The sequence below is a fragment of the Pan troglodytes genome, chromosome 12 (assembly GCF_028858775.2).
Source record: "Pan troglodytes isolate AG18354 chromosome 12, NHGRI_mPanTro3-v2.0_pri, whole genome shotgun sequence".
NCBI classification, from domain to species: domain Eukaryota; kingdom Metazoa; phylum Chordata; class Mammalia; order Primates; family Hominidae; genus Pan; species Pan troglodytes.
In genome coordinates this window covers 32,047,410-32,073,011 of record NC_072410.2, presented here as the reverse complement: position 1 = coordinate 32,073,011, position 25,602 = coordinate 32,047,410, and the positions used below count along the sequence as shown (strand labels likewise).

The following is a 25,602-nucleotide window of genomic DNA, read 5'->3' as shown; positions in this document are numbered from 1 at the left end:
CTGCGTGCCCTCCTCTCTGGCCTCATCTCAAGCCACTGCCCTCGTGCTGCACTCTTCCTCTGTAATCCACACTGCTGGCTTCTTTTCCTTGAATGTGCTATGCTCCCTCCTGCTGCAGGAGGGCCTTGCACTTGCTGCTTCCTCTTCTTTCTTCTAGTGAATTCCTATTCCTCCTTCAGTTCTCCATTCAAGCCAGTGCCTCAGGGAAGTCTTCCCTCACCTCTAGACCAGGTCTCGTGTCCCTGCCATGAAGCCTCACAACACCATCCAGCTTTCCTTCCTTGCATCTGTCATAGCTTTTGATCATACAATGATGTGTGGGACTTTCTGAATAGTGGTCCCTCTTTACCAATTAACTGTGAGCCTCAAGAGGAAGGAATAATGTCTGTTTGCTCCTCCTCTGTATCCCTAGTGGTGGTAGAAGAGGAGGTCAATAATCATCCTCAAATGAACTAAAATGAATGGATGCTTAGTTTTTTTTTTTTTTTTTTGAGACAGGGTCTTGCTCTGTTGCCCAGATGTGATGATCATGGTTCACTGCAGCCTCAACCCCTGGGGCTCAAGTGATCCTCCCACCTCAGCCTCCCAGGTAGCTGGAACTACATGCATCCACCTCTATGCCTGGCTAATTTTTTTATTTTATTTTATTTTTTTAGAGATGGGCTATTTTTACGTTGCCCAGACTCGTCTCGAACACCTGGGCTAAAGCAATCTGCCCACCTCGGCCTCCCAAAGTACTGGGATTACAGGCAGGAGCCACTGTGTCTGGCCCAATGCTTAAGATCTTTTGAGACAAAAAGGAGGAAGTGGGAGATAGTTTCAATACCACAGGAAGCTCAGAAAAAAAAAAACACCCCCCAACCCCCCCAAAAAACATACATGTATTTATTTGATATTTGGCTGTGCAGGTTAAAAAGTTATTTATTTATTTATTTGCTTTTGGAAAAACTCGAGTCAGCTTGATGAGGTCACTTTTTCCTGCTACTCCTTCTTATTTGGGGAGTAAAGGGACTTCCATGATCTGGATGGATGATTGTGATGAGGAGGTTACCGGGATTGCCCTGAGAGAATGGACTGTGAGCTTTCAGGGATGGAAGCTGCATCTTCATCTCTATAATCCCTTGTTTGGCACAGTGTCAGCCTGAGAAGATGCTTGGCGGCAAATATGAATTATGGCACACACTGTTAATTTCTTACCCATGAGCAGTTCCTTTGCTTGCTAACAGAAAATCCTGATTTTGCTTGGATAAACAAAGTGTCCAGTGTCAGGTGATGACTCAAGGTTGGTTTAAGCCAGGCTGGGGCCTTCTGTTCCTTTTTGCCTGATACTTGAAAGAGTTTACAGTAGGGACTGTCCTGTGGTCCACTTCTGGATAATGAGACATAAGGAGAAGTCTGCTGTGTCCTTCTAAGAAGATTTTCTTCACTGGTTAAAGGCGAGAGACACATCAAGAAAAGCCCCCCTTGACATAGCTTCCTCCATCTTGTTCCTGGAGTCTGAACTTGGTCATGATGGCTGGAGCTATAACAGCCATCCTGTGATCATGAAGCTCCAAGGGTATAAAGCAGTAATATTCAGGAAGGTGGAGCCTTTGGACAAAATGATAAAAGGAATCTGGGGCCTCAGCTACATCACTGAGCCTTTCAAGTCCTTGCCTTCTTCCTCTTAAATCCTGTTATGTTACATAACTAAATGTCTTTATTGCAAAAGCCACAAGTAGTCAGGCTTTCTGTTATTCACAGCTGAAAGCATTTCTCTTATTTTCAAATAATTTCAGACTTATAGAAGAATTAATTGTAAGGCAAAGAACTTTCATGCCCTTCGCCCACCTTCACCAATTGTTATTTGCCGCATTTACTTTCTCCATCTATATAGTCTATTCTACTCTATTATCTTTCCCTGAACCATTTGAAATTCAGTTGCAGGCATCCTTCTCCTCTCCCTTAAACATTTCAGAACATATTCCATCAGAATAAGAAGACTCTAGTGCTCAAGTTCGGGGAATTTGAGGTTGATGCCATACAATCGTGTAGTCCTTGATAATTGTCTAATATACAGTTCACTTAAAATTTCGCCAACAGTCCCAATAATGCCCTTTAAGGCACGTTTCCCCTGATCCAGCTGTCATACCTTTTTAGTCTCCCTTAATCTGGAACAGTTCCTCTGCCTCTTTTTGTCTATCATGGGTTTGACACCGAAGAACAGTTCAGGTCAGTCCTTGAAGGTCCCTCCATCTGTGTTTGTCTGATGTTTCCTCCAGGGACCGGAATGCTACAGAAGCAATGCTGTGTTCTCAGTGTATCACATCAAGAGACACTTGGCACCCATTTGTCCTATTCCTGGTGTTGTTAACTTTGTTCAGCTCATTAAGGGAGGACCTGCTGGGCTTCTCTACTGTTAAGTTACCACTTTTTCTCTTTGCAATTAATAAACCATATGAGTGGAAGTGCTATGAGACAATGAAAACATACTTTACCTTCTGAAATTTTCACTCAGTGATGGTTCTTCCTTGAATAAACTATTATGATCATGTTTGCAAATGGAGTTTTCTATTATTCCCTCGTATTTATTCATTGGCATTCTACTGTAAGAAAGCCTTCTTCCTTCTTCCCTCCCTCCGTCCCTCCCTCCCTCTCTCCCTCCCTCCCTCTCTTCTTCTTTCTTTTCTTCCTTCCCTTTTCTTTCTTTCTATAGCTATAGGTTCTCATTTTATTCAATAGACTATAATCTACCATTATCATTATTAATTTGGATGCTCACATCATCCCAGATTTGGCCAGTGGAAGCCCCTTGAAGTTGATTGATGTGTCCTTTGACATGTCCCTGTCATTTTTTAAATGCTTCCTTGCTTTCTGGCACCACACAGCACTCTGGGCTCACCTTGTACTTCCCTACCCCAGCCTTAGCATCAGCCATTTCTCCAAGGAGCTCTGAGTCCTTTTAGTGAAGGGTGGTATTTATAAACCACAATCTGGATGGTTTGTGGATATTGCACAGCATTCAGTCAGAAGCCATGGGAAATGAAGAGACATTTATTGAAACTTGTATTAGTCAAGCAACTTAATGCTTGGCTAAGTTGCAGTGAGTAATAATCCCTAACCCCAGTGACAGTGCAGAAAAAGAAGGGTTTCATATGTGGAGTGTGATGCATGTCAATGGGAGTTTCCTCCACCTGGTGACTCAGGTATCCAGGCACATTCATCTCTGCAGGTCTGCCATCTTGACACGAGGTCATTGCAGAAGGAGAGAGGGTGTAGAGTCATGCCAGCTCTTAGGTGCTCCTGACAAGGAGATCTGCAGCACTCTGCTCACATTCCTGTTTTCCAGAACTCAGCCAGTACCCAGTGCAACTGCCAAAGAGTCTGGGAAGCATAGAGAGTACACAGATAGCTGGAGATCCCTCATCACTACTGTCATGATATGTTCATTTATGCAATACATATCAATGGGTTCACCCCAGTCAGGCTGACTCCAAGAGGCTAAGATGACTTCACCTTGGGTGGTTTGTAGCTGAGAAAGAAAGGCAAGTCAGCACCAATCGAACAGATCATTCACTTCAGTGGGCTGTCGAGCTGTGCTAGAGGCAGGTGCAGTGTGCTGCAGAAATACAGATGGTGACTACTACCCTGGAGTCTTGGGGAGATCCTGGTGTGCATTGGTGTGGGGTTGGAAAGGTGAGTTGGCACTCACTCCCTTCAAGAAGAAGTGGGAAGGACATTTCAGACAGGGGCAAGTGCAAAGGCACAGGGCCTGAAAGAACTAGGTTGGGAGAAGAGGATGGCATTGGAATGGGTGGGAGAGGGGTCTGCTGGGGAAAGCTGGGGAGGCAAGAGATGAGGCTGGACAAGCAGATTGTGAAGGGCCACACTGAGAAGCTGGGGATTAGTACATTAATTTTTATTAATTGGATTAATGATTAATAATGTGGGTTGCAGGGAATCATAGGGAGTGTGAAGAACACTGTGGTTGTGTTTTAGGAGGATTGCCTTGGTGGTAGAGCGTTGGATGGAGGAGATAGGAGTGGGGGTGAACACATCAACACAGAGAGACCTGCCCAAAGGCTCTGGCAGCCATGCAAGCAAAAAGCGTCGAGGACCTGAATTAGGAGGTGGCACTGGGGATGGATAGAAGGGGTTGGCTGGTGGAGCCATTTTGAGATAATGAATCAATAATAGCTTCCATCTATTGTGGATCATCAAGATGTATTATTGGCTCACAATCCTTCCTGGCCTTCCCACATTCCTGCGACTTCCCTGTGGACAGGACAGAGCAGATTTCTTGCTGTGCACATGACCAGCTTTGGCTAGAGATGCATGAGCAGAGTTAGTGCATGCCTGGTCTGACTGGAGGCTCTAACTGAATGTGGTGTTGGGTGGCAGCACTGACCCCACCCCTGCACAATGAGAAGAGCAAGCTCCAGGGAACCACCGGCCTGTGAATGAGACACACAGAAGCAAACAGAGCCTGGCCCCCAGTCCGAGGCAAGGCTTCCCAGCTCACTGCAAATTATTAGCAAGAAATAAACACTTGTTTTAAGCTGCTGAGCCCCTGGGGCTGTGTGTTATGCAGCAATGCTGTAAAAACACTTGACCAATACAGGGACTTGCCCTTTCGTAAGTACAGCATCTCATTTACCCATGATATCTCTTCATAGTAAGGATTAGGGATGCCATTTTAAAGATGAGGCAACTGAGGCTTAGAGAGGTTACGTCACTTGCTTAAGGTTCCAGAGCTGGTAAGTCAGAGAAGGATTTGAAGCCAGGACTGTCTCGTAAGCCCATCCTTCTGCCTCTGTCTACACAGTGCTGCCTTTCAAAGGTGGCAAGCTCCTGAGTTAGCCATTTTAACCTGCCAGAAACCTCCTTGCTCCTGAACTGGGGAGAGGGACTGAGCTTTGGATTTCAAGAGGAGGATCTAAGGCCACCATCAGGGGTCCTGTGCTTGAGGTGATGTGGCTGGCTCATCACCTGAGCCTTTCCACCTGCCCCTCCCCATCCCCTCCCCTCTACCCTGCTCCCTGCCCTGTGCCAAGCTGAGCACATTGGCAGGGCTGGTGGCTGGGAGCTCAGCGTGTATCCTGTACCCACAGAACAGAGCTTTTGTTGCTATAATACAGAGTTCAGTCTTGATATCAGCAGTGGGTGCAGCAAAATCCCACCGATTTTCTTATCAAGTTTTCCATTTGTGTCAGTGAAGCAAATCCAATTTAAAATACATCTTCAGAAAAAGGAGGGTCAGTGAGTTCAAATAGAAGAATATTTGCTAACTGGATCAGGAAACCTCGCTCTGTGCTAAACTGTTTGAGGAAAATCCTCTTAGCACAATTTTGCAGGAGCCAGGCATGTGAAAGGATCATTTCCTCACTATCATCCCCTGAGATCAGGGCTCTGGCTGGATGAAACGAGGCAGGAGTTTATTAGCTGCTTAGCTGATTAGAGCCTGTGCTGATGAGGCTGAGCTCTGACAAGTCAACATCAGAGAGAGATCTTGGTTTCCAGTAGTTTTTAATTCTGCCCAACTCTTTGTGGGAAAGAGCCTGGGTAAGACAGGACACCAACTACTTGCTCAAAACCACCATCCCCACCAGACAAGCAGCTCATGGAACCCTCCCTGGGAAAGACTGAAGGCTGTGGAGACCTAGCTGCATATTATATTATATTTTGCATTATAAGGTCTTATCGATACAGAGAAAACTCTCAATTTCAAAAAATGATGAGAAACTCAGTCTTTTTTTTTTTTTTTTTTTTTTTAGATAGTCTTGCTCTGTCTCGTCTCCCAGGCTGGAGTGCAGTGGCACGATCTCAGCTCACTGTAAACTCTGCCTCCTGGTTCAAGTTATTCTTCTCCCTCAGCCTTCCAAGTAGCTGGGATTACAGGTGTCTGCCACCTCACCCAGCTAATTTTTGTATTTTTAGTAGAGATGGGGTTTTGCCATGTTGGTCAGGCTGGTTTGAGCTCCTGACCTCAGGTGATCTACCCACTTCAGCCCCTAAAGTGCTGGGATTAAAGGCGTGAGCCACCACACCTGGCCAAAAAATGAAGAGAAACTCAGTGTTTTGGATAACAGGGAGAATGTTTAGTGTTCTAAAAATGTATCCTTTCACATGTAAAGCTTCTTGCCTCTGAGCCTTTGCCAGTGCTGTTCCGTCTGCTAGGGTCGTACTTCCACCCTGCATGCTGGTGAATTCCACTTTGCCCTCCAGCCCAAGCATCATATTTTCCAGACAGCCATTTGCCGTGCTGCCCACCAAACAGGCTGTCCCTTGTTCTCATGCCACTGCTGAACATTGTTTATTCCTTGTGCTAGGCAGGGCTTTGTCAGTTGTAACAACTGAAACTCCACTTAGACATGTTTCAGCTAAAGGGTGACTTATTGATTTTTATAACTGCAAAGACCATGGTATGCCTGAATTTTGAGGTTCAAGTAAGTTATTTTCTCTCTCTCTCTCTCTCTCTCTCCTCTTCCTCTCCTCCTTCTCATTTTCCTTCTCTTTTTCTTTCCTCTCCTCCTTCCCTCCGTTCTTCTTTTCCTTCTTTTTCTCTTTCTTCCTCTCTCCTTACTTTTTTCTCTTTCTCTCCCTTTAATTTGCTCTATTCTCTATATGGGCCTCATTCCTTCTACTGCAAATAAGGAAAATGACCACCTGGAAACCCAAGGCCCACCACATCCCAGCAGAGCCACCCCAGCTGAAAGAAACCCAGCTTCTCTCTCCAGCATCTACACATCAATCCAGGCCAGAACTCCATCTGACCCTTGTGAGACATGCTTCCACACCTCGGTGGACCACTGAGGCTCAGGAATTCAGCATAATGATGGGCACTTCTGGGGTCATGGGCCTTCCCTGTAGTTAAGGTGACAAAAGGACAGACTGGTCTGGAATGTCCATGCCAGCTGGCTTACATGCCCAGCCACTGATGATGGCTGTTTTCTGGGAGCTCAGTTGTGCTCTAGACCAGAAAACCTCCATGTGGCCTCTCCACATGACCCTCATTTCTCAGCATGGTGGCTGCGGCCCAACGGGGAGACTCTCATGAGCAAAGTTTCCAAAAGACCAAAGTGGCAGCTGCAAGCCTCCTCATGGCTGAGCCTCAGCCCCCATGCAGCATCAGAGCCACTGCAGTCTTGGCTTCCCAGGAGGCCAGCCCAGAAGCAGCAAGAAAGGGGACCTGGAAACCAGGAGGTTTGGTTCGAGGGAAGGCCCTCTGATATAATTTGGATATTTATCTCCACCCAGATTTCAAGTTAAATTGCAGTCTCCAGTGCTGGAGTTGGGGCATGGTGGGAGTTGTTTTGACCATGGGGGTAGATCCCTCATGGCTTGCTGCTGTCTTTGAGATAGTGAGTTCTTGTGAGATCTGGTTATTTAAAAGTGTGTGGCATGTCCCTCCCCACACCCACCGACTCTCTCTTGCTTGTTCCTGCTTTGGCCATGTGATGTGCCTGCTCATGATTGTAAGCTTCCTAGGCCTCCTTAGAAGCCAAGCAGATGCCAGCACCATGCTTCTTGTGAAGCCCGCAGAACAATGAGCCAATACAAACTCTTTTCTTTATAAATTAACTTATCTCAGATATTTCTTTATAGCAACGCAAGAATGGCCTAATACTCCATCTTTGGAGACTAGCTAGCACATGGGCCTTCTCCATCTGTAGCTACACTTCTAGAACAGACATGGCTTCCAAGGCCACTGCAGCAGCTGGAGGAAGAGCTCAGGATCCTGTGGGATGTTCCTCAGGCTCAGATCTGTGGTTCTGCCCACATTCTATTGGCCATAATCTCGCTCCCTAGACTCCACTTGACAGCAAAGAACCTAAGGGAAGGGATCTGCTGAGGGCAATCTCTGCCACAAGGAGCAAGTGAAAGCAAGTAGAGAGGAAGCCAAGACTGATGCCCAAGTGGGAGAGGTGCTGAGGAGAGAGGTCTTTTTTTTTTTTTTTTGACAGAGTTCTGAATGTTTCAGAGCAGTCCAAGTGCACCCAAAAGCACAATAATTAAATGAGGGGCAGGAGAGTGGTTTACAAGAAGATTGTTTTTCTGGATTCAGCTCCAACAAAGTTTGTCCTGCAGGTCTTGGTGCTGTGCCATGGTCCTTCACGCCAATAATATTCAGCCTGGATACCCCGCTGTGGCTCTACCAGGGAGGAAAATATTTTCCTGCCACTGCCCTGAGCCTCCTGACTGACCCCAGCTGCCTTGGACATCCCAGCTTTTGGGACTACCCCAGACCTCCCTATAACCAGCAATCAGAGGCTGGCACAGCCTCCAAAGGGTGCTTTGGAACCCTGCCTGGTGCTCCAGGGTGACAGGCAGCACCTGCTGTCATTGGTCAGTGTCTGTGCAGTATTTGCTAGAGTTTTGTGGATCTCAGCCCTGAAATCTGTGTCTTTCTACAGCCAAAGGATCTGAGTTGGGAGAAGGCACCTAGATATGCTCCACCATAGCGTTCTGGTGTTTCCTGTCATCTCTGAAGCCTCTGAGCTCTTATAACAGGGGCTTAAAGATGGTAGCATTGAGATATGAAGGCTTGTAGTTGTTGTCCAGCTCAGGGGACTTTAACTCCAGGTATCTGGAACTTAGAATAAATCCTCATGCCCTCACCATGGCAACAGGGCTCACCTCCTCTGTCTCATACCTCTCCCTCCCTTGGCCACTATTGCTACAGATATCCTGACCCTTTTACCTCTTTATCAAATAAGCCCACTCTGCCCCAGGGCCTTTGCATGGGCTTACTTTCCTCCAAGAATAATTTACTCCGGATATTTGCCTGACTAAATCCTTCTCACCTTTCTGATTGCAAAGAGGCTTCCTTGAAAACTCATTCTGAAGCAGCTTTTCCCTCCAGTCTAGCTACTTTCTCTTTCGTTATTCTGTTTGATTTTATTTATAGCACTTAGCACTGTATGACATTGTTTATTTTGAAATTGTTTATTTCTCTCTCCTCAATAATATAAGCCCAAAAAAGACATGGAATATGTTTTTGATTCTGTTTCTATCCCCAGGCCCTAGAATAGGGTCTGGGAGATAGTTGCAGCAGAATCCCTAGCTGAAATGGCAATCTTGTGCTAACTGGAAAAAAAGAGCTCCCTTGCCCCCATCCCTGTTTTTTTTTTTTTTTAGATGGAGTCTCCCTCTGTTACCCAGGCTGGAGTGCAGTGGTGTGATTTTGAAGAGAGCCCTTTCTTGATATACTTTGTCATCTTCTGCTAGAAGTTTTTTATACTCATTATACAAACCCACCCTATCTGTGACTTACACACCCTGTATGGCCCTGCTTCCACCCCAGCAAAAATGCTTGTGGAATGAATGAATGGATTGGTGGAAGTCAGGGGGACTGGAATATCTGAAAACAAATGTCAGTGTGTGTGGCCAGCGTCTGTGCACCTTTCTTGATTGATTGAATCTTCTGTGCATTGATTTCATGGTATTGGGCACAGAATCCCCTTTTTTGCTCATTACCAACAAAGATTTGTCAAGCACCCACTCACTGTGTTCACTTGGGGAATTCAGACATGAACAAGACACAGTTTCTTGATTTAAGAAGCTGAGATTAAAGAAGGCCAGGCAGTGATGTGAAAGATGGTGCATTCCAGGGTCATAACGGCTGCACTAGGAGCCAGCCCAGGGCTCTCCTGGAGCATAGGACACCTGTTCAGTGCAGAGGACTCAGTAAGTCTTTCTGGAGAAGTGATTGAGCTGGCTCTGCAGGATTGAGAGGTTTGAAAATTGCTAAGTGCTTTGTACAACTTATAAAAATCCACGTTGCCCAGTTTCCAAGCAGTCTCATGTTCAGTAGACAAAAGGCAATTTTCAAACTGAAATTCCTTACTTGCATTTCTATTTCTATTTTCCTTCCTTCCTTTCTTCCTTCCTTCCTTCCTTCTTTCCTTCCCCCACCCCACCCCCTGAGTCTTGCTCTGTTGTCCAGCAGACTGGAGTGCAGTGGTGTGATCTCGGCTCACTGCAACCTCCAACTCCTGGGTTTGAGTAATTCTCCTGCCTCAGCCACCTCTCTATCTTTCTGTAGCTGGGATTACAGACACATGCCACCATGCCTGGCTAACCCAGATGGGGTTTCACCATGTTGGCCAGGCTCTTCTCAAACTCCTGACTTCAAGTGATCCACCTGCCTCTGCCTCCCAAAGTACTGGGATTACAGGTGTGGGCCACCGCGCCCGGCCCTTTACTTGCATTTCTTAAGTTGTGTGAAGTCAGTAGGGATTGTTCTCTAGAATTTCCTTTTACTCTCCTATCCACATTCCCCTAGATTGTAGTTCCCTCACCTCTTTCACACAATCTTACCTGCAAAACTCTACCCACAGCTTTCAATACCTCTCCCCACTTCTCTGCTCTTTATTGTGAAGACAAGCACAGTTTCTTCCTTTTGGGACCATTCCTCCCTGCTCCGGCTTTTCAGGTCTAATAATGTATCCATTCTCTATCACAAAAGCCAAGCTAGAATCCTCTTTGGAGCACAGCCCAGGTCAAGAAACTGCATAGATACAGCAGAGGGAGAAACGAGGTTCAGAACACTCATGCATTAATTGTTTTGATCTCATCACAGTTTCTTTTTTTTTTTTTTCTGAGGTGGAGTCTTGCTCTGTCACCCAGGCTGGAGTGCAGTGGTGCCATCTTGGCTCACTGCAACCTCTGCCTCCCACACGCTATCATGCCTGGGTAATTTTTGTATTTTTAGTAGAGACAGAGTTTCACCATGTTGGCGAGGATGGTCTCAATCTCCTGACTTCATGATCTACCTGCCTCGGCCTCCCAAAGTGCTGGGATTACAGGCCTGAGCCATCACACCTGGCTGGCCTCATCACACTTTCTAAATGACTATTATTAACTCATTTCCCAGATGAGAAAACTGAAGCTCAGAAAGATCAAGCGACCTGCCCAATATCCCAAAGCTATTAAGTGCCTATTCTTCCTGCCTGCCATACTTCCCTTCCCTCTGTCTTCCCCTTTGCCTACTTAACTGTGATTCAACCCAAAGAGAAATTTCCCCAGGAAAGCCTTTCCTAAACATCTTGCCTTGGCCAACCTCCCCAACTACTGTACACTTCGATAAGGCTGTGAACTTTCCCTTCACAGCCCTTGTCACATTTGTAATTGTTCATTTCCTTGGATTATTCCTGGGTTAAAGTCTATCTAGACTTTACGCTTTTTTTTTTTTTTTTTTTGAGATGGAGTCTGGCTCTGTCGCCCAGCCTGGAGTGCGGTGGTGTGATCTTGGCTCACTGCAAGCTCCGCTTCCTGGTTTCATGCCATTCTCCTGCCTCAGCCTCCCAAGTAGCTGGGACTATAGGCGCCTGCCACCATGCTCAGCTAATTTTTTGTATTTTTGTAGAGAGGGAGTTTCACTGTGTTAGCCGGGATGATCTCAATCTCCTGACCTCATGATCCACCCGCCTCAGCCTCCCAGAGTGCTGCGATTATAGGCATGAGCCACTCTGCACAGCCTAGACTTCAAGCTTTTAGAATAGCGTCTCTCTCTCTCTCTCTCTCTCTCTCTCTCTCTCTCTCTCTCTGTCTCCCTCCCATTGTATAACCAGTGAGTAAAACAACATCTGGGACATGTCAGTACTTGCTAAATATTTACTGAATAAAAGAATGAATGACTGAAATTCAAACCCGTGTCTCCAAAATCCAAGTTCTTGTCTGACATCACGACTTGTTGTTCTCCAGGAGAACAGGAGACATCTCTCTCCGTCTCCTAGGCTGAGATTGCAGTGGCGCAATCTCAGTTCACTGTACCCTCTGCCTCCTGGGCCCAAGTGATCCTCCCACCTCAGTCTCCCAAGTAGCTGAGATCATAGGCATGGACCACCATGCCTGGCTAATTTTTGTATTTTTAGTAGAGACAGGGTTTCGCCATGTTGGCCAGGCTGGTCTTGAGCTCCTGGCCTCAAGTGATCCACCTGCCTTGGCCTACCCAAGTGCTAAGATTACAGGCACGAGCCACCATGCACAGCCATGCATATCTCCTTTATGTAACTTAACAACATCTGCAACGTTTGTTTGTGTGAGTTTTTTTATTCTGCCTGCATTTGTGTATGTGAGTCTTTTCCTATGGATTTTTCCCACCATGGCTGTAAGCACCATGAGAGTGAGGAAAATAGCTGTTTTGCTTTATCATATTTTCTCTGGTGCCTAACAAAGTACCTGGAACACAAGAGAGTCACTAATGGGATAAATACACGCATTAATGGGATTTGTCAATGAAGGGAAAAATTTAGTGCATTAGCTTGAATGAGGAGGTGGGTCCTACTGGCCTCTTGGGTAGAAGCCAGGGCTGCCACTAAACATTCTACAATATACAGGACAGCCTCCCACACCAAAAACTATACAACTTAAAATGTCGACAGTGCTGAGGTTGAGAAATCCTGGTTTGACATATTATTCCTGTGTTAAAATTAATATATGTAAAATAATTTCCTCAGTTGTTAACATGGCATTTTTATCAAGCAATTTTGTTTTCTCTGAAATATACCTCAGATTGTTTTTAGTTTTTCCAGGGGAAACTTTATTCATCTTTTACTAGAGAAAAGAACATGGCAAACAGTGAATCTGTGTTTCAGGAAGGGTAACGTCGTTTTTCTTTTAATTTCCCTTTTGAAGCTCTCGGGGTGCTACCAACATCTTGGAAATCTGGATAATTTGAGTATTACTAAGGGAATAGTTTCATTCTACATGCTACAAATGTTTAATCATTTTATTTAGCTAAAGCTCCTTTCTTGGCCAGGTGCGGTGGCTCATGCCTGTCATCCCAGCACTTTGGGAGGCTGAGGCGGGTGGATCACCTGAGGTCAGGAGTTGGAGACCAGCCTAGCCAAAATGGCAAAACCCTGTCTCTACTTAAAAAATATGAAAATTAACCGTGTGTGGTGGTGCGTGCCTGTAATCTCAGCTACTTGGGAGGCTGAGGCAGGAGAATTGCTTGAACCCAGGAGGTGGAGGTTGCAGTGAGCTGAGTTTTTGCCACTGCACTCCATCCTGGGCAACAGAGAAGGACTTCTTCTCAAAATGAATGAATGAATGAAAGAAGGAGAGGGAAAGGAAGCTCCTTTCTCTTCTATTCCCAGTATTGCACACCAAAAATAAGTAATCCATAAACCCCCAATGTATATTTCTGTTTTCTTAACTAGTTCTGAACAAAATGTTCAGTGTTGGCTGGGCATGGTGGCTCACGCCTGTAATCCTAGCACTTTGGGAGGCTGAGGCTGAGGTCAGGAGTTTGAAACCAGCCTGGCCAATGTGGTGAAACCCCCTCTCTACTAAAAATACAAAAATTAGCTTGGCGTGGTGACGTGTGCCTGTAATCCCAGCTACTCAAGAGGCTGAGGCAGGAGAATCACTTGAATCCTGGAGGCAGAGATTGCAGTGAGCCGAGATCGTTCCACTGCACTCCCGCCTAAAACTCTATCTCAAAAAAAAAGCAGGTGTTTTACTCTTAAAATAAGACATTAAAAAAATACTTCTGTTGTCTCCCCTCTTAGAATTGGTAATCTCTTCTTTCTCCACCCTCATCCCCTGCTGTAATTCTATATTGAAATATCATTGTATTTTGTGCCAGATGTCTTTGTATAAAACCAACTTAGTTCTGTGAGAAGAGTTGTACGTTTTTAATATTTTTGTTCTTTTTGTAGACTGCAGGAACAAAAATAGCCTTCCTATAGTAAGGTGGCAATTCACATTAAGAATGTAGATAAGCAAATTTAAACTTTTAAATGTAATTTGTCTAAAAAAATTGAAAAACAGTGTATAGTAAAAATCTCTCCTCCAACAAACGGAAAGTACTTTTATGTAAGATCCTTTAAGTTACTGACTTGAATCTTTACGTAACGTAATTTGCTAGTATCTATTTTATAAATAATGTTATTTAATACTGTTTTATTTTCTATAGAATCCTGGTGTTTTTCCATGTAAATTTTTAAAAATTCTTAAAGTATGTATCCCCCATTTTCCCCTATAGTTGTTTGCTTCTACTTCTGTTTTTAAGAGATAGCATCTCAGTTGTTTAAGCTGAAATGCAGTAGCATGATCATGGCTTACTGCAACCTTGACTTCTTAGGCTCAAGCAGTCCTCCTGTCTCAGCCTCTAGAGTAGCTGGGATCACAAATGCATGCCACCATACCTGGCTAACTTTTCTTTTCTTTTCTTTTTTATTTGTTTGAGATGGAGTCTCACACTGTCACCGGGCTGGAATGCAGTGGCGTGATCTCAGCTCACTGCAACCTCTGCCTCCCGGGTTCAAGTGATTCTCCTGCCTCAACCTTCCAAGTAGCTGGGATTACAGGTGCCCACCACCATGCCCAGTGAATTTTTTGTATTTTTTTTGATAGAGATGGGGTTTCACCATGTTGGCCTGGCTGGTCTCGAACTCTTGACCTTGTGATTTGCCCACCTCAGCCTCCCAAAGTGTTGGGACTACAGGCGTGATCCATCACACCCGGCCAACTTTTCTTTTTTTTTTTTTTTTTTAAGAGACAGGGTCTTGCTCTGTTGCCCAGGTTGGTCTCAATTCCTGGGCCCAAGCAATTCTCCCACCTGGGCCTGCCAAGGTGCTAGTATTATAGGCGTGAGCCACTGCACCCAGCCCTTTATAGTTTTTTTCTTTTTTTTTGAGATGAAGTTTCCCTCTGTCACCAGGCTGGAGTGCAGTGGTGCGATCTCGGCTTACTGCAACCTCTGCCTCCCTGGTTCAAGCAACTCTCCTGCCTCAGCCTCCCGAGTAGCTGGGACTACAGATGTGTGCCACCACGCCCAGCTAATTTTTGTAGTTTTAGTAGAGATGGGGTTTCACCATGTTGGCTAGGATGGTCTCAATCTTTTGACCTCATGATCCACCCGCCTCGGCCTCCCAAAGTGCTGGCATTACAAGCGTGAGCCACTGTGCCCAGCCAGCTCTTTATAGTTTAAGAGGAAGGATAAACCTTAAGAGATCACAACACTATATTTGTGTCAGGGATCCACAAGACTGCCTCCATGTTTGGAGATTTGCTAGAAGGACTCATGGGATCAGCTTAGGGTTGTAATGGCTAAGATTTATTACTGTAACATAGTATGGATATAGAGTAGAAAGATCTCAATGGCAAAAGACACTGACAGAGTCTGGAAAAATCCATGTACCGGCTTCCTTATGTGCTGTGCCTTCCATGAGGATCCCACAGACTACCTTCTTTCCCCCTTAATGAAAATACAACAACCTATGTGACTTCCCAAGAAACACAGTTTTTATCTCGGCTGGTCACATATGTGTACTCTGCCTAGCATGTGTGAAATTTCCAGACTCACAAAAAGAATAGCAGGATAAGCCACATTATTTTCATAGTCTAGATACAGTAAACCATGATTACCAGTTAGGGAACCCTCTTGAAATTCAAGTCCTCAGAAGCCAGCCTAGGACCAACTGTGCAGACAGACAGACCCTCCTTCACAGGATAATATAATTGTCTCAGATCTGCTTTGTTAATTTTTGTTTGCATAGAGTTTTATAATTGGAAGGTGTCTCAAATGCTACATATTTCTGTCTAATGGACTTTAGTAAGAGTGTTGTATAGTATACAACATGGAATTATTCTCCATTATAGGCAGGCTGTGATAAGTGTTCTAATGTTTATACAAAAGAACTTTGTAACTTTGAGCAGAGTAAAGAGAGTGTTAACGATACTTTTGACTGCAAATAGTGGAAAAATGTTGTGTTTAACTCTGAAATATGCTTTGCCTGATATTAGTATTTCTACTCTAGCTTTCTCTTGACTAGCGTAAGCATGGTATATATTATTCCATTCTTTTATTTTAACCTGTTTGCATCTTTGTATTTAACTTGTGTTTCTTGAAGGCGATAGTTTTATTTCTCTGATAAAAACATATAAGAAGACAATCACATTAAATGTATATGGTCTAAAACCTCTGCTTTTTAATTGGGGGTATTTAGACCATGTACATTTAATATGATTGTCTTCTTATATGTTTTCTATTTATCTCTATCTGTTCCTTGCATTTTTCTTGCATCCCCCACCTGCCAAGATGGGGTCTTGCTCTGTCACCCAAGCTAGAGTGCAGTGGTGTGATCATACCTTACTGCAGCCTTGACCTGCTAGGCTCAAGTGATCTACCTCAGCCTCCCAATAGTGGAGACCACAGTTGTGCACCACCATACCCGGCTACTTTATTTTTTTATATATGGGGTCTCACTATGTTGTCCAGGCTGGTCTCATACTCCTGAGCTCAAGTGAGTCTCCTGCCTTGGCCACCCAGAGTGCTGGGATTACAGGTGCGAGCCATTGCACCTGGTCTTCTTGCATTCTTTTACTTTATTTATTTATTTTTTTTTTGAGAGAGAGTCTCGCTCTGTTGCCAGGCTGGAGTACAGTGGCGCTATCTCAGCTCACTAGAGTCTCCGCCTCCTGGGTTCAAGCGATTCTCCTGCCTCAATCTCCTGAGTAGCTGGGATTACAGGTGTGCACCACCACACCCAGCTAATTTTTGTATTTTTAGTAGAGACGGGGTTTCACCATGTTGGCCAAGATGGTCTCGATCTCCTGACCTTGTGATCCGCTTACCTCGGCCTCCCAAAGTGCTGGGATTACAGGCGTGAGCCACCATGCCCCGCTTACATTATTTATTATGATTCCAGTTTGCCTCTTTTTATTACTTTTACCTATTTTTAAAAATTATTTTTGTGGTTCCTTTAAGATTATAGTGCACATTTAGAGAGGTCTACCTTCAAGTAATATTGTACACTTCATCTATAATAAAAGCATTCCTTCATTTACTTTCTTTTCCTCCCTCCTGCACTTTGTGCTATTGCTGCCATGCATTTGACTTTTACATATGTTATAAACTCTGTAATATTTTGCTGTTTTTTTATTAAACATGTATCTCTTAGAGATTTAAATAATAAAAAATTTAAAAGATGTTTGCTCATATAGTTACCACTTTGGTGCTCTTTATTCCTTCGTATTGATCCAGATTTTCATCTGACATCATTTTGTTTCTGAAGAATATCCTTTAACATTTCTTGCAATGAAGGTCTCCTGGTGATGAATTATTTCATTATTTATGTTTCTGGTGTGTCTTTATTTCACCTTCATTTTTGAAAGATATTTTTGCCAGGCATAGAATTCTAGTTGGCCTTTTTTCTTCTAGAACTTTAGAGATGTACCGCTGTCTTCTCACTTGCATTGTTTCTCAAAAGAAATCTGATGTTGTTCTTATCTTTGTTCTTCTATAGGTAACATGTCTTTTTATACACCTGCTATTAATAATGTTTCCTTGATTTTGAACAATTTGATTATGTTATCCCTTAGTGTAATTTTCTTCATGTTTCTTGTGCTTGGGGTTTGCTGAGTTTCTTGGATCCGTGAGTTAATAGGTCTTGTTATGGCTAGAACATTTTCAGCAGTTGTTTCTTCAAGTACTTTTTTTCTCTTTCTTTTTTTTCTCCTTTGGGGACTCCAGTTACCTGCATATTATTAGGCCATTTGAAGTTGCCTGACTGCTCACTGATGCTTTTTAAAAATCACTTTTTAAGATTTTTTTCTTTTTGTACTTTAGCTAGTGTCTGTTCTTGTATCTTCAAGTTTGCTAATCTTTTCTTCTGCAGTTTCTAATCTGCTTTAGTTCATCCAATGTAATTTTCATCTCAAATGTTTTTGTCTTTGAAAGTTTGATTTTGGCTTTTCTTGTTTATCTCCCATGTCTCTATTTAATGTTTTGATTATATGAGATACATGTATAAAAACAGTTTTAATGTCCTCCTCTGCTAATTTTAACATCTATTTAAGTTCTGGGTCAGTTTTGGTTGATTATTTTCAGTTTGCATCATGATTGTCTGCTGCTTTTTATGCCTGGTAATCCTTATTTAGTTGTAAAATTTACCGACAAAAGCAAAGTGACAAAAGGAGATAGGAAATATCATGAAAACAATTTCTCTAAAAAAAAAACTTATGATGCCTAATCCCCTGAATAAAGACATTTAAGCCTTTCTTGCTTCATATATAGACAAAAATCTTCCTGCTTATGTTCCTATTTCATCTCTGAAAAGAGTGTAAGCAACCAGTTGTCCGAGGCACCATTCTTGGACAGTAATAATGTGCTATCCTTAGTATATGAAGATGTAATTACTGTAGTAGCAACAAAAACCTAAGCTTTTGGATTGGATTCTGTTTTGGTTTTATTTTCTTCTACCACTACAATAAATGACACATAATCTTTCACTCTTAACGATAAATGGTGCATAATTTTAAGACAATTATGTGGAATTCAGAGAGAAATTCATGCTCATGGAACACGATTTATATTCTGTGAAGTATTAACAATGACTTAATGAATGAACACGTAATCTGATTTAACTAACACCATCTTATTAATTGATATTACATACACAGATCAAAATTTTGTAATATATTGAACAGGACTTAACAGAAAACTACATATATGTAAGTGATTAATAATCTTTCAATACGATGATGAAGCCAACAGAAAACTATAAAAACTATATTTGAGAAAGATGGAAAGTGGTAATAGGAGTATATATGTTCTCCAACTTCTAAATTAGAGAAAATCTTACGAGTCAGCAAGTTAACACTTAATTTGATTATTTTTGATGTTACCAGCCCCAGAAATAGCATTCTGAAACAGATTACAGGCTTTCCTCTTTCTATTTGTTGATACATCAACTACCACAACTCACCTTTCATTTTGTTGCTAAATTTTCAGAATAAAGTGTGTGTGTGTGTTAAAATTCTCCTGCTAAAATAATCTTTCTATGTTCTTACATATTTAGGTTTGGAATATGGTTCATGATGGCAGAACTGTCCAGGTCAATATAGTAAAATACTCTGACCAAGACAGTAGGACCCAGACTCAAGCTGGGGAAGAGATAAATAAGCTCAGTTAAAAAGAAAAAGAGGGCCAGGAATGGTGGCTCACACCTGTAATCCCAGCACTTTGGGAGGCCAAGGCGGGCAGATCACCTGAGGTCGGGAGTTCAAGACCAGGCTGACCAACATGGAGAAACCCTGTCTCTACTAAAAAATACAAAATTAGCTGGATGTGGTGGTGCATGCCTGTAATCCCAGCTACTGGGGAGGCTGAGGCAGGAGAATCGCATGAACCCGGGAAGTGGAGGTTGTGGTGAGCCAAGATCATGCCACTGCACTCCAGCCTGGGCAACAAGAGCAAGACTGTCTCAAAAAAAAAAAAAGAAAAAAAAAAGAAAGAAAGAAAAAGAAAAAGAGGTTGGGCATAATGTCTCAAGCCTGTAATCTTATCACTTTGGGAGGTCAAGGCAGGAAGATGGCTTGAGCCCAGGAGTTCAAGACTAGCCTGGGCAACACACTGAGAATCCATGTCTACAAAAAACTAAATAACTTAGCGGAGCAGGGTGGTGCACACCTGCAGTCCCAGCTACTTGGTTGGGAGGCTGAAGTGGGCAGATCACTTGAGCCAGAGAGGCTGAGGCTACAGTGAGTCATGTTTGTACAACTGCACTTCAACCTGGGCTACAGAGCAAAATCTTGCCTTAAAAAAGAAAGAAAAGAAAAAGAAAAAAGAGAAGAAGAAAAGAAGAAAGAAAAGAAACTTGCTGCATAGACATGACCATATTCATTTGAAAGCAAGTTAGTAAATATGTATCCTGAAAAGATAGTTTAGAAAAGAAACTTACAGGCCATGACCAGAGTGATTATAAAACATTCTCTTAACAGTTAGCAGGTGGAATAAAAAGTGTATTCTTTAAAATGATTTCATTACTAGTAAATAGTTCTATAAGGAAAAGTAGGGGGAAAAAGGCAAAGAAATATGAAACTAAGTCAATGAAAAGCAAATAGGCTATGATCACACATCTAAAGGCCATGAACACGGCAAAGAGTATTTTAAAGAATCTAAAAAGTGTACTTTGAATTTTAAAGTATTTTAAGAGATTAATTTTATAAAAGGAAAAACAGTGTTATCACGCAGAAGGACCATATTTAGTATAATCAAAAGTTTAAGAAATTGGCCAGGCGTGGTGGCTCACACCAGTAATATCAGCATTTTGGGAGGCCGAGGCGGGCGGATCGGATCACCTGAGGTCAGGAGTTCAAGATCAGCCTCGCTGACATGGCAAAACACCGCCTCTGCTAAAAGCACAAAAATTAGCCAGGTGTAGTGACGCACACGGGTAATCACAGCTACTTGGGAGGCTGAGGCATGAGAATTGCTTGAATCTGGGAGGCAGAGGTTGCAGTGAGCCAAGATCATGTCACTGCACTCCCACCTGGGCAATAGAGCAAGATTCTGTCTCAATCAAAAAAAAAAAAAAAAGAGTTTAAGAAATTAAGGAAAGCTGAGTGTAATGAAACCTTTTCAAGGGTAGTAGTGGTATAGCTCAAACCTGGTTTGAATTCCAGCTTTGTCACTTACTGAGTAAGTAAGTAGCAGCCTTAAGCCCAACTGGTGTTTGCTATTTGCACGTATTTTCAGAAATAAAAGTGGTCTGTAATGTTTTTACAGTGTTGTTAAACTTCAAGATTATTAAAACTATTAATATCCTGTTTAATGTTTAAGAATAAATAACTATTTGATATCTTTTAACTACTGTCCTATCACTGACTTTTAAGACTCTTACTGACAATTTTGTGATTTTTTCATGTAATCATCCTTTATATCTTACTTAGCAAGTTCTCTATTAGACATATGTCTGCTGAATGAAACTTAATTACAGATATTTTTGAACATTTATTACATTTAAATTATATTTGTACTTGTAAGAAATATTTAAACAATTCTTTGTTTTTCTAAAATAAAAGAAAACCAATAGCACAAACCTTCATTTTCTAAGTGTGTCAAGTTGTTTTGTTTTTTTTATTTGCTTGTGTGTTTGTTTTTTGAGACTGAGTCTCCCTCTGTCGCCAGGCTGGAGTGCAGGGTGCGAGCTCGGCTCACTGCAACCTCCAACTTGCTGGTTCAAGTGATTCTCCTGCCTCAGCCTCCCAAGTAGCTGGAATTACAGGCATGTGCCCCTACGCTCGGCTAATTTTTTTTTTTGTATTTTTAGTATAGACCGAGTTTCACCACGTTGGCCAGGATGGTCTCCTCCTGACCTCGTGATCCACCCGCCTTGGCCTCCCAAAGTGCTGGGATTACAGGTGTGAGCCACTGTGCCTGGCCTATTTTAACTGTTTTATGTCTTCTGGTTTCGTGTGACAATGAAATGAGTTAATATTTCCTGCCTGCACCAACCACATTTAGGCTCTACCTTAATTGTTGATGAGGTCTTGGAGCCTCCCTTCTGCTCCCAGAGGCTTTTCTTGCTCATGTCTCCAGCCACAATATCCTGGGGGCAGCAGAAGGGTATGTCACAAGGGCAGACCCCTGGATCTTGGGGAGTAGAAGCCCTGGGCCCTTCTCTCCTGCCTTGCCTTACCTGGCCAGGGGACCTGGGATCTGCCTACCAAAACTTTTTCTGTGCGATCCCAGTGGAAGAAGCAGGGAAAGGAATAAAGGTGCCATCCACCTCCACTCGGACAACACAGCCTTCTACACCAGCAAGGGTGAACCCAACCCTACTGCAATACCTCAGGGTTCTGTCTGCCCACATTCATCCTGGACAGTCCCACGCTTGTCTTAACAAGGAAACCTGGCCTGCTACTAAACTCCCCGGTGCTGGCTCTGCAGCCCAGCCTTGCCCCTGGAGGGGACCTTACCTTGCAGGACGGAGTCTTGGCTGCAGACTGAGCCTGTACCTCACCCGTCTCCCACCAACTTTTGGTACTGGATGCAGCCATGCTGGGCAGCTCTATGGAGGCCTGGCGGGCTAGCTTGGGGGTCTGGACAGCAGTCTGCAGAGGAGGAAAAGCATCAGGATTACCTTAGTGGACAGCCACCGTGGTCACATCAGAGGGTCACACTGGGAAACCCTCTGCTTTGTGTTTGTGTTTTCCCTGGGAGCGATTTCCCAATGCAGCCCTAGAGTGGGGATCACTGGAAAGATGTGCCTTCCTCCATTCAATGCAATGGTGAGACACCTCCCTTTCCTGAAGAGCATCAGGGAGATGATGGCGCACAAGACAGATGTGGGTCTGCCTCCATGCTGCTCATGGGGTAGGGCTGGGGGACCATGGGATGGATGGAGGAACATTGAATGGATGGAGGTACAGTGGTTAAATTGCAGAGTATTGGTTGGATGGAGGAGCATTGATTAGATGGAGGACTATTGATTGTATAGAAAGGTGTTGATGAAGGAATATTGATTGGATGGAGGAGTACTGATTATATGAGGGAGTATTTGTTAGATAGAGGGGCACTGATTGAATGCAGTAGTAGCCACATGGCTGGGGGCTGCTGGGCCTCGTTCCACGTGGGGAGGCAGAGCCTGGGGTGCAGGGGCCCTCATGCTCACTCACGCCCCCACTCACGACCCAGCCCCTCCAAATGGAGGGCGGCGCAGAGCTGGGGCAGAGTATTGAGGAGGTGGAGGGGTTCCATGGAGAAGAAGCCTGGCTATGTTGCTCCCCATGTTCCCATGTCCCAGCCCCTCCATGTGAGCAAGGTCTCAGCTGGGGTGTGTGTCCTTGGGCCTGGGGCATGAGATGGAGCCCAAGCTCCTCCTTGGACCTGGGCTTCCAATGGGTCCAGGGCCCTCACTCCAGCTCCACAGACCCCCTCCACCAAGCCATAGGGGAGGCATGGCTTGGAAGCACACATTGGCACAGAGACCCCAGAAGCCCGTGTGCACACGTTTCCTTAGGTCCACCCCTAAGGGCAACGAGCCCGGGCCCCAACAGCCCCATAAAGGCCCTCACTCTGCTCACAGCTCATGCCCAACACATGGAGTGCGGCCGGGCGCAGAACTCCCTAGGCCTGGGGCACATGCAGGTGCACACCCAACTCACACACATTCTCCACGAGCCCACGCTCCAGCCACACAGGCACACATGCCCGCACCCCATGCACATACAAATATGCATGTGCTCACACACGGGAACCCTTGACATCCACGTGCATGTGCAGACAGGCTTGGGAACAAGGGGACCACGTCCCCCTCCAGGGATCCCTTCAGGGTGCTGCAGCCTCACTTTAGTGAGGCAAACATTGACTGCTTGCCTTGCCATGGCCCCGACAACGGCGGTGCCGGTCCTGGCACGAGGCCCAGGTGTGTACTCTGGGAACATCATCCATGCAGAGCTGGGCCCCTGGAGGATCACTCTGACTGAGCTCTCCCTGGCTAGGGGCCTGGAGGACAGAGTGGGGATGCAGAGTAAGCATCTCCTGGTGTCTCCCCTAAAACCCAGTGCTGGGGAGAAGCCCTGCCAGCCCCTGGTCTCTGACCCAGCAGAGCTGAGGACGTGGAGGCCTCTGGGCCCCTTCTCCATCTCCTCCCTTTCCCCTACCCCAGGATATGAGTCATGCGTGCCCCCTCCCCATGACCTCACCGCATCACTATTCCACAGCTGGGCTCCGTTCTGGGAAATGAAAGGGGGGCAGCTCTCCTGGGGTGGGGTGGGGGCCTCTGGCCTGGGAAAGACGCCCCCCGGCCAGCGGCCCAGGCCCCTTGGCATGCACCACGGAGCTGTCAGGACTCTGGGATGGCCGACCCCGCCCGTGGCCCTGGCTCAGCCCCGTGAAGCTGCGAGGGATTTGGTGTTCCTGCGCAAATGCAATTAGGCCATTTCCTATGTCTGTTCTGGCTCCGAAGTCCAAGGTTCAGCCCAAGCGGCCAGGCGGTGGGGGGGGAGGGGGGGCTCCATCCACCTCCCACCCCAGCACACCCCGCCACCCTCACAGTCCCAGGCTCCACTTTGGGGCCTGGTCCCCAGCCAGGGACACCAGTATGCACAGAACCCTGAAGGATGCCTCGTTCTGAGTGCAGCTCCCCAAGCTCAGGTCTGTTCCTGTCGGCCTCGTCCACTGCCAACCACCCCCGACTCGGGACACTGGCCCTTCTTCTCCTTCCTCCACAGACCTCCCCACCTCTACCTCCCAGTCCCCACTGAGGGCCTGACAATGCCCATCTTCGGCCCAGCACTCCCAGCTACCCACTGCCGTCCTTCTCCTGCCTGGAAGTGCAGACACTTCCAGAATGGGTGTCCGGCTCGGTCCCCATCCTGACTCTGCTCCCTACAGGCAGCTCCTGTGGCTGCCCCACCCAGCTGTCCTGAGCCCAGAGGTCGGCTGGAGAGGGTCAGTCCTCTCTGGGGTCCTGGGGAGTCAGGAGGCTCTGGTGAAGAGCAAGGGCTGCAGGGAGGATGTCGAGGGGAGGAGGAGCTTCTCCTCCAGGCCTGACCACAGCTCTCCTGGACACCACAGGGAGCTGGCAGGAGGACTGGGGCGTTGGGCTGGGCCTTCCACCAGGGTGGTTCGGGACTCCCTGCACAGCACTGAGGTCTCTGGTCCCCTCATTAGCCCAGCCTCCCGTGGGATCATAGACTTGACCCCTCAAGTCACTGCAGAGCCCAAGAGTGGAGAGACACAGCACCGTGTGCCAGGAAAAGGTGCCCACAGGGGCCCTTCATGGCTGAGGCTTCCAGAGGGTAGTGGACGGCAACCCCGCTCCCCACCAGCCGCCCATCACAGCGTTCATGATACAGCTTCGGAGTGTGGGTCGGGGTCTATCTGGGAAACCAGGGCAAAGGCGGTGGCAGCTGGCAGCACCCACACCCACAGCTGGGGCACTGCTCACATGAGCCCCCATCAGCAGGCCCCTTGGTTGTGCCACAGGCAGGGGTCCTGCCCCAGGGAGGGGGTAGTCCGGGGGGGGGCTCGAGGGTGTGGCACAGGCCAGCTGTCACTCCTCCCTGGAGAGGCAGCTGGGGACGCAGCTGGGAGGGGAGCCAGGAGCAGAGACAGCCCGGGCCCTGCAGGTGGGTGACAGGTGGGGCAGCGGGAGGGGCACGAGCTGTCCGCCTGGGGCTGGGGTGTAGAGATGGGAACCTGCCCCCCAATGCCTGGTGCTGGCCCAGCCTCCCCCCAGGGCCTCTAGCACCTTCCCAGTTGTGTCTGCACCCTCCTGGGCATGGCGGGGGAGGGTGGGGGTCAACCCCTTTCCTTGTAGTCCCGCGCCAGTGGGCAAGGGAGACGCCCCAGTGAGCAGGAGCCTAGCCTCTCTGCCTGGGGAGGCCAGGTGATGAGCCACCCGGAGTGGGACGAGGCCTTGAACATGGGTCTGAAAGATGAGCAGGGGTTTGCTGGGCCGGGTACAGGCAAGAACTAATGCAGGAAGGCAGAGAGCAGGAGCGCTTAGAGGGAGTGGCTCTGTGCAGCCAGAGTCAGATGGGTGACCCTCACTCAGGAGGAAGCACTGGGACCCTCTCTCCTCACGCTGGGTCCCCCGCCTCCCTCTAGGATCCCCACACCCAGGTCCTTCTGGGCCTCTGCCACACAGATCAGGTCTGGAAGGCTCCCTGGAGGAGGTGGCGCCTAGACTTGGACATAGGCCTGCAGAGCTGGTTTCCCTCACAACCCTGGGAAGACAGAACTCCTCAGCGGGTTGATGTGGAGGAGGGCGGAGCCTCCCTCCAAGGCACCAGTCCAGTGCTGGGGGCGACACAGAGAGCCAGAAGCTGGCGGAGGCGGGAGGCTCTGCCCCCCAAGGGCTTTACATGCCGAAGCCCCAT

The 25,602-nt window shown here is 46.1% G+C and overlaps 1 protein-coding gene across 1 annotated transcript; it reads right to left on the bottom strand.

Annotated features, from left to right (window-relative positions):
• Window positions 1–1,555: 1,555 nt before the first annotated feature.
• LOC134807782 (uncharacterized) lies at window positions 1,556–25,602 on the bottom strand. The gene is made up of 5 exons (XM_063788889.1): window positions 25,588–25,602; window positions 24,046–24,282; window positions 21,694–21,828; window positions 21,246–21,323; window positions 1,556–2,272 (listed from the first exon to the last, which is right to left on the bottom strand). The coding sequence occupies exons 1-5, from the start codon at window positions 25,600–25,602 to the stop codon at window positions 2,213–2,215; spliced, it is 525 nt and encodes a 174-aa protein (XP_063644959.1). The 3' UTR covers window positions 1,556–2,212.

What these genes read in the sequence shown, in the direction of transcription:
- LOC134807782 (XM_063788889.1), bottom strand. An exon ending in GGAAGTGTCTGCACTTCCAG is followed by an intron (nt 21,829 to 24,045) that starts GCAGGAGAAGGA and finishes CCTCCTCTGCAG; the next exon opens with ACTGCTGTCCAGACCCCCAA. An exon ending in AGACCTCATCAACAATTAAG is followed by an intron (nt 2,273 to 21,245) that starts GTAGAGCCTAAA and finishes TTGCTTCTGTAG; the next exon opens with CATTCCGGTCCCTGGAGGAA.